Source organism: Pelodiscus sinensis, chromosome 29 (genome assembly GCF_049634645.1).
Source record: "Pelodiscus sinensis isolate JC-2024 chromosome 29, ASM4963464v1, whole genome shotgun sequence".
Taxonomy (NCBI): Eukaryota; Metazoa; Chordata; order Testudines; family Trionychidae; genus Pelodiscus; species Pelodiscus sinensis.
In genome coordinates this window covers 9,050,674-9,062,786 of record NC_134739.1, presented here as the reverse complement: position 1 = coordinate 9,062,786, position 12,113 = coordinate 9,050,674, and the positions used below count along the sequence as shown (strand labels likewise).

Sequence of the window (12,113 nt, the reverse complement as noted above, 5' to 3'; positions counted from 1 at the left end):
CTCATTTACCAAAAGCCTCAGCCATTGTGTATGTGCTGGGGACTACTGGGGCAGCCTCCCTCTTTGAGAATCACACCCAAACTTCCCATCCCCATTTAGCTATTGGTGCAGTGCCCAGGGAAACTGAGGCACGCACACAGGGTTACCACAGGACAGTAGAAATCACATGCAACAGGCCAGAGAGAATGCCAGCCCCGCTTTGTCACATGGTGTCCTTTGGGGCACCCAAACCACAGACACCTATCAAGATTTGAGACTCAGTTCCAACCGAGCCAGTCACGGCATTGAAATCTCTGAGCACGAGCAGCGCGGCATGAGGCGGAGCGGCCTGGGTGTTTGCTACTAGCTGGCTGTACAGTGCTTCTGTTTCCACAGGCGATGCGGCATCTGTCAGTGCGTAGGCCCAGGTGGCAGATAAGTGTCTGTGACAACGCTGGACAGAGAATTTCACCCCCACGTGCTGAGGCTCCAAGATGCTGCCCATACTATGGGGTTGAACATCTCATGGTAGAAGACCAAGGTCCAGAACCGTGGTGCCCCAGGCCTCCCTGGGCAGATGGGGTTGAGAATTCTGGGGCGCCCTGATGGTTCACAGGCAGCCAGCAGTGTTCAAACAGCCACAGCCAACGGGGGCGTTCGTCTGTGAACAGGTTTCGCCGCCTCCTGCACGAAGTCCGTGTCTCGCCTGTGGATGCCAAGCCGCCTGTGTGCTGAGCGAGTTTGGAATCTCTCCCACCTGTGTCCTGTCCGCGACGCTGTACCGGTCTCAAACCAGGGCCCTTTCCCTGGCTACCCCAGCAGCACAAGATGGTTTGTCTTTGTGCAAAAGGGCCCAGTCTTTCAACCATCGGGCCTTCCTTCCATCACTCAGCGTGCCCGAAACTGCACTGCAGGCTCCTCAGCCAGCACGCCCCCAAAGCGCCCAAAGAGGTGCACGCCCTGACTCACGCCCGAGATTTGTGCATTCGCCGGTTTGAGCCAGGGCTGCATGCCTGGGGCGACGCCAGCTACTGAGGCTGCTCTGGCTGGCGTGAGGCTCCTGAGGAGACTGTGCCCTTTGGAGCATGAGGCTTGGGACCAGCAGCCGCCGTCCAGTGGAGCATCCACCATGTCCCTTGAGAAGAACAAAGGCTCCTTTCATAGGCTGAGGCTCCCCAGCCAAGAGCTCAGCTCCCCTGAGCCTCAGGCTCCACTCTGCCCCATCCTGTCAGGGCTCTCACTGGCCGCTGGCCTGTCCTGAAGGCAAAAAGCGGTTGCCTGGACTTTCTCTGCCGGCTTGCAGTGTTGGGCACAGCTCTCTGCTGCTGCATCCCTGGACTTCCTCCCTTCGCCTGCCTCTAGGCCGGGGGTGGGGAACTTAAGGCTCGGGGGCTGGATGCGGCCTCCGGCTTGCCTGGAGCCGGCCCCCGAGGCTCAGGACTCCCCCACACACACATTGGGAAGCCCTCACTGGTGCTCCAGTGCCCCACCCCTTGCCATCATGCCACTGTGGGCCTGGAGCAACAAAATCTACCTGCCTGGGCCCCCCAGGTTCTGGTGCGGGAGGGGACTGTGGGGAGGGGACCGTGGGGAGAGGGGACCGTGGGGAGGGCCTTTCTGCTTCTCAGTCAGGGGCCACCTCAGCGAGGGCTTCTTTTGTGTTGGTTTTTTGCATTTCACTTGTGTGTGGCCCCCCGACGGATTTCTCTGTGGGTCTGTGGCCCCCGACCCCAAAAAAGATTCCCCGCCCCTGGGCGCTTTCTCGGGCTCGCTGCTCCGCAGCGTCCTCGCCCTTTTCCGGGCTCTGCAGAGTTCCTTGCTGTCTGGGACCCTGGCGCCACCCACGGCTTTCTCCCCGCAGCCCCGTTCCTGTCGGCCTCCCTCAGGCTGTCTCTGGGTGTGTGCCCCTTTCCTCCAGAAACCCCCGGCCTGGGCTGCCTGCCTGAGGTCTGTGCCTTTTGTCCAGGCTCCTCACCGGAGCTGGCCCTGTCCTAGGGCTTCCCAGCATATCGCCTCGTCCTTTGCTAGCGCTCCCTTCCCAGAACTGCATCCCCCGGCCTACTCCCCCTGCCGTGGCCCTGACCCCTTTGCTCCTGTCCTCTGGGCTGGCTGCCCGCCGGGGCAATGCAGGGCACCTCCTCTGCCAATGGGAGTCACATGCACAGCCTGGGACCTTGGAAAGAGCTGAGAGCCCAGCTAGGGAGCAAACGGCTCAGCTGCCGTGGGAGAGATTTGGCCCTGAGCACTGCCAGGGAGGCTGTGCCCTCGTGGCCACCCGGCGTGGCTGGAGGTTCCGTTAGCCCTGGTCACCACGGCTAGGGTTACCAGATGGGTTCCAAAAAATACTGGACACACGTGATCTCAGAACGGAATGGGGGGTGGTACCGGCTGGGAGGGGAGAGGGGCTGGCCGGGAGGAGGTCGGGGGGATGGACTGGCTGGTGGGAAATGGGGCTAGCTGGGAGAAGGTTGGGGCTGGCGGGGGGGCGGGAACCGGCTGGTGGGGAGCAGGGCTGGCTTGGGAGGGGGTCAGAGGAGCGGGGCTGACGGGGGAGGAACTGGCCAGCAGGGAGCAGGGCTGGCCCGGGCACACTCAGATTCCGGGGTGCTGCCTGTCCCACTCACAGTCCCAGTGGGGTGCACGGGCGAGTCTGGCCCCAGGGATTCCATCCCGGCACTCCCCCCCCCCCCCGCCTGGCTGGTCGACATACTCATGCAGTGTCTACCAGCATGTTGACCAGCCAGGCAGTACGCAACTTCTCACTGATACTCATGATAATAATCAAACTTCCTTAATTAGAAAATACCCGACATTTCTATTTTCTCAATTTGTGCCCCGGACAGAACCCTCAAATACTGGACAGTCCAGTTCAAAACTGGACACCTGGCAACCCTGACCACGGTGTAGCCTCCCGGGAGCCAGCCGCAAGGCAAGCACACGAACCCCAAATCCCCGGCTCTAAGACTTCGCTGCAGCTTCGTCCTTGAGCCTGGAGTCGGCAGCAGCCCTGGGAGCTCGGCCGCGCCGGGAGATGTCTAGCGCTCACCGGCCTACTGCCGAGACAGCCAGGGCTATGCTTGCGTGACCTTGTACGCGGCGTGGTGCCCGGGAGGGAAAGGGAGCTGGAAAGAAGCCACTGGTCTGTGAGGGGAAGTGATCCATGCGGGTCTGGTCTCCTGTGTTCCTGGAAGCAGCCAGCCAGCACCTGTCTAGCCTCCCGATTAGGCAGCGGTTGCATCATTGCATGGTACAGGTACAGGTCGTTCCCCTTCCCGGCAGGAGCTGTGTGTTTATACAAGCCCCTGGGTTGCCCCTGCTTTTGCAACCCTGCAACTATCCCACTCCTGACCCATCTGCCTGCTGCAGCTGGAGAAACCCGCTGGCTGCCTGGGCGCCTCTGGCGTTCTTCCGTGGAGCTAAAAATAATCCGGTTGGTTTATTTCGCAATACCTGCTCCAGCTCCCCTGCTCCCAAATGCCTGCTCCCCAGGACTCAGCACGTCCTCGGCTCAGTGTCCCCCCGGGCTGCTTCGAGGGGGACCGTGTCCCTGGGGTGAGTCTGTGCAACGTGAGCCCCCCTGGCGCATGGCGTGAGCCTCAGCCGAGCGTGTCAGGGGCCTGCCTGGTCCGCCGCCGGGGTGTGCACCTCCTGGCAGGACAAGCCGCATTCCCACCCGGCCGCCACTCTGCTCTGGCTCAGACTCTGTGCCAAGGAGCCAGAGACAGATTTCCTCCCACGGTGGTGGAGAAATCCCCCACCAGACGCTACGTCTGCGTCCTGAAGACGCCGGGGCAGCTGCACGACAGCCCCTGAGCCCCAGCTGAGCGCAGAGGGCAGGGCAGGTCCCCCTGTGCTATTTCAGTCCGTTTATCCTTTCCCCACCGCTGCCCCCCACCGCATCCCAGCTCTCGGCACCACCCCCGGCTCTGCCCATGCCCCTTGCGCCTCCGGGGCAGGCCCCACTGGCCTGGCTTCTCAGACACAAGTACGCTAACCTCCCAAAATGCAGGACAATGTAGCACTTTAAAGACTAACAAGATGGTTTATTAGGTGATGAGCTTTCGTGGGCCAGACCCACTTCCTCAGATCAAATAGTGGAAGAAAATAGTCACAACCATATATACCAAAGGATACAATTAAAAAAAATGAACACACATGAAAAGGACAAATCACATTTCAGAACAGGAGGGGGATGCAGGGGGGGGGGAAGGAAGGTAAGTGTCTGTGAATTGATATTAGAGGTGGGGAGAGTGGGATGTTTGTGAGTTAATGGTATTAGAGGTGATAATTGGGGAAGCTATCTTGGTAATGGGTGAGATAGTTCGAGTGTTTGTTCATTCCTTTTTGGAGAGTGTCGAATTAAAGGAATGAACAAACACTCGAACTATCTTACCCATTACCAAGATAGCTTCCCCAATTATCACCTCTAATACCATTAACTCACAAACATCCCACTCTCCCCACCTCTGATATCATCAATTCACAGACACTTACCTTCCTCCCCCCCCCCCTGCATCCCCCTCCTGTTCTGAAATGTGATTTGTCCTTTTCATATGTGTTCATTTTTTTTAATTGTATCCTTTGGTATATATGGTTGTGACTATTTTCTTCCACTATTTGATCTGAGGAAGTGGGTCTGGCCCACGAAAGCTCATCATCTAATAAACCATCTTGTTAGTCTTTAAAGTGCTACATTGTCCTGCATTTTGCTTCAGCTACGCCAGACTAACCCGGCTCCATTTCTATCACTAACCTCCCAGGCAGCCCAGCAACTGCGGCTGCTCTGCTGCTGGGTGAACGCGGCCGGCAGACTTGGGCTTGTTTGGGTGGCTCATACTGGGAGTCGTGTGGGGAGCACGCCGGGCCCGGGACCCAGCTCTCACGGGCTCTGCAGGGGCGGGATGTATTTTCCCAGCTATAGATTAGGCCTTGGGGGGAGGCCAGCCGGCCGAGTGCCCTTCGCTGCCCTGTCCCCTGGGCTTTCCTAGCAGGCTCTGAGGAGAACCCCCCGTGGGCTGCAGCATGCCGGCTGGTGATGTCACAGGAAAACCCACCCAGCCCGGGCTTGCTGTGAGCCGAGCCCCTGCTGCCCCTGCTCTGGCCCCTTAGGTCCTGCTTTAATGTAGGACCCTCCTGAAAACGCTTGCTCCTGGCCCGGCCAGGAGATGGCTGCAGTCCGGCCCCTTGTGGGCACGTCGGGGATTGCTCGTCCCACCTAGCCCAGCTCTCCAAACGCACCGAGCAGACCATGCCAGCCCCGCGCCAGCCCTGACCGACGGGGCAGAGCGTGCGGGAGCAGCGGGTTTCTAGCTGCCGTGGGGCCCCAGGCTGGCCGCGTATCTCTGCCCCCTGCGGCTCGGCCCACCCTGCTTCTCTGACGGCGTCCCCGGCCGGTGAACTTTTCCCCCGCTTGTGTCAGTGTCGCCCCCACCTGCGACCGCAGCGCCTTTCCTCTCGCCCCCAGCCGGGGGCAGGGTGAGGAGGCCATGCACAGCTGCTGTGTCAGCGCTGGGAGGAAACCACAAGGCAGAGGCCCCTTCCTCCGCCCTCCCCAGGCCTAGCTGCATGCAGAGCCCTTCCCGGGGAAACCCCCTGCCTGCCCAGCCCACAGTGTCAGAGCTGCGAGCGCATTCAGCGCCGGGCTGGGGAGCACCGGGTGCTTCCCCGGGTCCCTTCCCATAGCCCAGCCTGCTCCCCCAGATGGCCCCCCTGTGAGCACTTGGGGACGGGGGGCATTATATCATACTCACTGCCCTGTGATTCCCTGGGGGTTGGGGGGGGAGAAGCATGTGATTGCAGTGTGCCTCAGTTTCCCCCGGAACATCCTGTTCTAGCATTTGGGGTATGAGCTCCCCAGCGGACCCCGCGGGACCTGGCGCTCCCACTTGCATCTCAGCATGGCAGTGAGAGCCTCCCTCAGCCCCCCCCTGCTGGGCAGGCGCTGGCTCCTGCTTGCCTGTCCGTGGGCGCTCAGGTGTTTGCCTGTCGATGGCTGTTGGCGGGAAATGGCGCCAGTGGGACCAGCCGGTTCTCACCCCCCAGGCGGGGAGAGGATGCCCAGTGACGGTTCCTCAGCTGAGGCCAGGACTGAGCCTGCCGGGCTAGCACAGCCTGAGAGGGCAACCCTGTGCCCAGCATTCCCGACTGCAAAGTCCCCACCCCTGGTGGAGAGGTGCTGGGTACTCACTGCCCTGGTATCTGTGATTCTCTGGGGGCCAGGAGGGGGAGGGGCATGTGAGTGCAGTGTGCCTCAGTTTCCCCCAGAACATGACGGTGATGAAGCTTCTATGACTCATGGGGAGGAGAGGGTGAAGGTAAATTCACAAGTGTGTGTGAGGCCCCAGGGCAGGAGGAGGGGCACGGAGAAAGGTATCCAGCCAGCTTGGCATAGGTCACTGCATGGGCCTGGGGGCAGGAATGGAGGAGCTGGGCACAGACACTGGGGGGAATGATGAAGGGACTTGGGGTTTGCAATAAGCCACCTTCCCCTGAGGGGTTTCTGGGGTTGTCCCGCTTCTGCCATGTTCTAAATATCCAGCCCTCTTCCTCAGAGGGCCAAACAAAACACTCCCTGCTTTAATGTAGGACCTACACTATTAGGAGTGAAATCACAACGAGCGCCTGCACGTTGTTGCCTCGTCCAAGGGGGTCCCCGACGCTTTCTGGCAAACTTTGACTGAGCCTTTTTTAAGCCACAGCCCTTGTGAAACTGGCCCGTGAGGGGAGCGTTCCCAGTTCCCCCCTCCCCACCGGGCTGTGTCTGGCTCCCGAGAGCCGGAGCCAGAATACGAGTCAGGTCCTGCCTCTAGCCGTGAGTGGCAGGGGGGCGTCCAGCAGTCACGGGCCCCTCCCTGGCCTCTGTCCCTGCAGCTGGAGTCTGGGGGCCGTGGCTCCTGGCAGAAGGTGAAGTGGGGGAAGCACTGAGTGAGGTAACTCTCCCTGGAGCGGGAAGGAGGCTTGTTGGGGCAGAGGTGGGGGGCGGGGGCAGGGCCGGACACCTGCAGGCTCCTAATCCCGCTGCTGAGGTTGCAGCCATGGCCTCTTTCCCTGATGCCGCAGGGGCCCCGCTGGCCCCTCTCTGAGAGCAGCCTGGGGGTGAGGGAGGGCTCCCGGCCTATTCCCGCCCCACCAAGCTTTGGCCAAGCTGTGCCTGCTTGTCCCTCCTCCCCAATACATTGAGCTGGCCCAGAGCCTCCAGCACGGGGGCCAGAACCCACCTCTGGGATGGCCAGGGCCCACAGCCTCCGTGTACAGTGGGGGTGGGAGAGCCCCTGAACCAAACTATAAATCCTGGCTATGAAGGGAACCCCTTCAAGCGAGGGGGCGCTGCAGCTCCCTGGTACCACTAGATCCAGAACCTCTGCCACCGGCACCAGCCCGGCCGGCCTGCCACGGGGAGGGGTTCCCCCCATTGCGCTGGGGCACCAATTTAATGTGGGGGGGGGCAGAGAGTGCTGGATCCCCTTGCCCCGCTCATGGGGCAAAGCCCTGGCTCTCGTCCACGCAGCAACTGAGACGTGTTGCCCTCCCTTCCCCTCCCCCCATCCCCGGTCCCTGGGAAATATGGTCGACGCTTGGCCTTTTAGAAAAGAAACTTTATTGGTCGAGCTGCTCACCAGGATGCAGTCATAGAAAATGCATAAAGCTCTGCCCAGCTCTCTCGGCCCCCGGCTCCACGTCACCCTGGCCATGGGGGGGGGGGAGGGGACCCGGACTCACTCTCTGCCCCGTGGACTTGCTCTCTCTCCGGGGTTAAAGGTGCTGAGTATGGTACCCAACCCAAGCGCCCCCCCTCTGTGCCCAGGAGTCACTTACTCTGAGCGACTGCTTCTGTGTAAGAAAAATATCTCAGTAAAAAACAACAGACGAGCCCCTGAAACACAGCGCGTGTGAACAGCCCTGGGCCCGGGCTGCTCCCCCTCCAGCCGGGACCTCTCTGCTGCGGGCCACTCCATGCAGCGCAGATCCGCAGCGGGTGCGGGGGCACGGCCAGCTGTTAGAGCCCCATGAACAGGCAGCAGGACAGGCCCAAGGCAGAGGGGCGAGGGTGTGGCGGGCCCGGGCTGGGAGGCTGAAGCACATCTGGCTTCTTTGCCGACCGCGCAGAGGGCCTGGGGCAGCTCTGGCCATGAGCAAAGATCCCGACTAAGGGCCTGCGAGGTTCCTCTGTCCCCTGGGACCGTCACTGCCTGGCATCCCCCCGCAGCGGCGGTGCCATCGTGGGGTTGGCAAGGAAGGGCAGTGCGGGCGCATGGCAAAGGCCCATCCAATCCCATCTCCTGCCCTGGCCTGGGGGCAGCGCAGGAGTCCAGAGATGCCTCCTCGCTGCTGAGGGAACCCAGCAGGGAGCCTGGCAGGGAAGGCCTGGGGATCGCCAGTGCAGGCCAGGAGGCCAAGGGCCGTGGGAGTGGGACGGGCAATAGGAAAGAAATGCATTTAACAAAGAAGCAAGTTGCTATATTGTGGCTTGCGTGAACAACACACCTCTGCTCTCCCGCGTGTCCCACGGTAGCTCTGAACTAAGGGAAGGGTGGGTGCAAACACCAGCCAAACCTCCCCATGCCTCCTGCCACCTTGGGGCGGCTGGGAATTGCCAGCCCCAAAGCTGACCTGGGCGGGCCAGGAGACACATGCGGCCCCTCCCTCCATGAGAAGGCGCTGCGGTGCGGGCGGCGAGGACACCTGGAGCAGGTGCTTGGCACTCAAGCGGCAGGGCCCTGTCCTCGCACGGCTGTGGGCATCTTACATCAGCGACACCCGTGAGAATGGCAGGAGGGAGGGTGCAGGGCTCTGAGCCTCAGCTGGGCTGGGACTCCCCGGAGAGACGCCGAGGCTCAGGATCGGGCCCGCAGACCGGTGTGTCGATTGCTCTCTGGCTGGCTAGGAGCCTCCTTGCTCCGTCCCCTCTCTGTGGCATCAGCACATCCTCTAGACTTCCTGAAACAGCCACAGCCACACCCTGGGCCCCCCGCACGCCCCGCCTGCACCCTCCCCTGGCCAGTGAGTGGGCATCTCGCGGCTGCTGATGCCACGACAGCCACGTGGCCTGGAGCACACTCCCCAGAGGCGGGGCGGGGCCCCCAGCTTCATGCAGCTCCCTGAGGCCGCCAGAGCAAAGCGATTCTGGGCCCTCGCAGGCGGATGCTCATCCTGGGCACTGTGGACACACACACAGGGGCATGTGGCTTGTGGGCCCGGAGTGGCCCCCGTGTAAGCAGTGGCGGCAGGACCCGGTGTGTGAGGAGGATGCCCGTGATGCCAGGGACTCCCATGGCTGCCCTAGCAACGGGGTGCCTGCAGGAGCCGAGTGCTGTACGCGGACACCTTCTCCATTCACTGGACCATTAACTCCTTGAACCTCTGGGGTCAGGAAGTGGCAGGGAGGCCCTCCCGGCCCCATGCGGCATTGCACATCCTCCCCCTGCTCAGCCCATCCGTGGGATCTGCTTGCCCCTTCCCGCGCCACATGCTAAGACATGTCAGAGATCCACGTTGCACTGGAGATCTTCCAATCCGAGCGGCCCCGGGAGCCGGCGTTCTCCCTGCTGCGTTAGCCAGCTGGGCTCCTGCCTTCTCGCCTCTGTCTGCTGGTGGGGATGGCTGCTCAGGTGGCCCACCGGACAGGGGGATCTCCAGCGTTGGGCAGTTTGCCAGGCAAAAAGCGTTCGAGACGTCAGGTCTGGGAGAGCTGCGAAGAGGGATGTTCCCAGGTGTGCAGCCGTTATCTTGGTTTTAGCACACTCCCGCTCCGCTGGGTCCCTGTGGCTAGCAAGCTCTCACGTGGCCGCCAGCAGGAATGTTCTTCAAGAGTGTAAGCAAAACAGTCCTGTGTTCCTACCCTCTTCTGTGTGCTAAAACTAAAATAGAAACGACACCTCGTCCGGGATGGCGGGGGTTCGGCGCGGACTTCCAGAGACACTTGGGGCAAAGAGAGATCTTGCAGTGTGAAAGGTTAGGTGTTCAGCCATCCATCCCGCACCGCCGCCTGTCCTACTCACTGTCGCTCTTGTCCACCAGCACGGCATCCGATTCCTCCGTGATCTCCAGCAGTGTGTGCATCTCTGGGCTCTCCTCTCTCAGCAGCTCCGTGTTCTCCACCTCCTCTCCTCCCACCTCCACCATCTCCGTGGCTTTCACCTCCACCTCGCCCTCTCTGATCTTCTTGACGTAGAAGGTGAAGGGTGGCACCTTGTAGACTGCCGTCTTGGACCTGGCGTAGACGGGGTGGTCGGGGGTGAAGGACTTCTTCAGCTTGTCCCGAGAGGTTTTCATCTTCTCCCTCCTCTCGGTGGTCACGATCTTAGTACCCAGCTTGTTCATCCTCTTCTCCAGGTTGTGCCGGGTCTTCTCCAAGTTGTGTTTGGTCTTCTCCAAATTCTCCTTGGTCTTGAGCTTGGTTTTCTCCATCTTCTCCTTGGAGAAAGCCTTCTTGAAGTCGTCCACCTTCTTCATGCCACTTCTCTTGATCCGCTCTGCCCGGGACTCCTCAATGATCTCTTCCACTTCTACCTCCTCATCTGACGAGAGCTGGATTCGGTCCTCGTCTGCGTGCTCCTCCTCGCCAGGCACCTCCTCGCCCTCCTCTTCCTTCTCTGTCTCCTTCAAAGACTTGCTGATGCTCAGCTTGGCCGGGAGCTTCACTTCATCCTGCAACGGATGAGGTGGAATGGGTAAGACACGTACACTGTAAGGATCCACAGCTTTAGAGCTCAGGCCTACGGAGCTGCCAGGCACTTAGCAGCACCAAACTGGCAGCCGGCAGCAGCTGTATGCAGCTTGCGTCCCACTTCCCAGCACCCGTGTGGACACAGCCCATGGGACATTCTGCCTCCAGGGTTTGTCAAGCAGCAGCTGCCTGGCTCCTGGGCATTTCCTGCCCCGTATAAACCCAAGGGGCAGTCTAGGAACTGTCTGGGCAACTGTGTGAATCTGTTGCCGCCAGGCCTGTTCCTGAATTTCTGGCTCAACCGTGGCTTGGTTAGGACTTTGCCTCCTGACTCTGGCCCTCAATACCAGCCCAGCCTGGAGCTAGCCATAAGCGACTTGGTTCCCCCCAGCCTCACGTTGCCCCTGCTCTAACCCTTGGCCCTCACTGCTCCCAGTGATCGAACCTGGACTGAGCAGCTCTCTGAGTGGCTGCCCAGGACTGAGGATTGAGATCCATGGCTAGTCTGCCCTTGGGGCAAATCCAGCCTTCCGTGGCCGGCACCCAGCTTGGACTGCTTGCTCTGGTAAATGACCCTGGCAGGACCCAGCCCCTCAGCAGTTCAGGGTCCTTGCTAAATGCAAGCCCAGGCCTTGCTGCCCGGCACGCTCTGGCCTGGTGACACACCCACCCATGGCTTTGGCAGCGGAAGAGAGACCTGCAGGTGCAGGAACTGGGGCTTTGCCCCCTCCGTCCTGGCTCCCCCACCCCGTCTTCCGAGCCCTTCATCCCAGAATCGCTTGTGCTGCTCTCCCTTCTGCCTGGCAAAGCTTCCTTCTGCCCCCCTCGGCTGGCTCCCTCCTCAGCCCAGCGACTGCCCCATAGGCCTGTCCGTCCCCCTTTGCATTCTGCCGAGCTCAACTTTTTGCGGTGCGGGTTCGTCACACTAGGAAACGATTTCGAAATTACTAACTCGACTTTATAACTCCTGATTTCACACGCTTGACATAGCGTGTCCTCGCTGCGGGGACGCCGTGTAATGAGTCCCAGGCGGGCTCTGTTAATGTGGTCCCGCCACCTCGGACGTAGCGCCCCAGGAACTCTGGAGAGTCACTTGTTCGAATGACTCTGGGGAGTCGTTATTTCGAAATAGCGGCACCGGAGCATCCGCATGACCGTTATTTCAAAATAACGCTTTCGGAATCGGCGTTCCTCCAGATGAAAAGCAGGATACGGATTTGGCATTCCGCGGCCTGTTCTTTCAAAGTAACGGGCTTGGTTGTGCGGACGCTCCGCTTATAAATCTGACCGAAAGGTAGGGTTGCCAGATGGTCTCCCAAAAAATACCGGACACGCAGTATTTTTTAGTCGAACAAAAAAAAAAAAAGGAACGTGGAATAATAACTCCCCCTCCCTCCCGTTCCGGGGCACCCAGAGCAGTGATCGCAACCCCGCCTCCCAGCTGGGACTCCCAGGCTGGGAGGCGGGG

At 60.8% G+C, this 12,113-nt stretch overlaps 1 protein-coding gene across 1 annotated transcript in view; it reads right to left on the bottom strand.

Annotated features, from left to right (window-relative positions):
- Positions 1 to 7,559: 7,559 nt before the first annotated feature.
- The window catches only part of CAVIN1 (caveolae associated protein 1), a 32,366-nt gene continuing 27,812 nt past the window's right edge, over positions 7,560 to 12,113 (bottom strand). Inside the window, exon 2 of the mRNA XM_006113120.4 lies at positions 7,560 to 10,626. Within this exon, the coding sequence (XP_006113182.1) occupies positions 9,970 to 10,626 (657 nt within the window). The 3' untranslated portion in view covers positions 7,560 to 9,969. The remainder of the gene's footprint in view (positions 10,627 to 12,113) is intronic.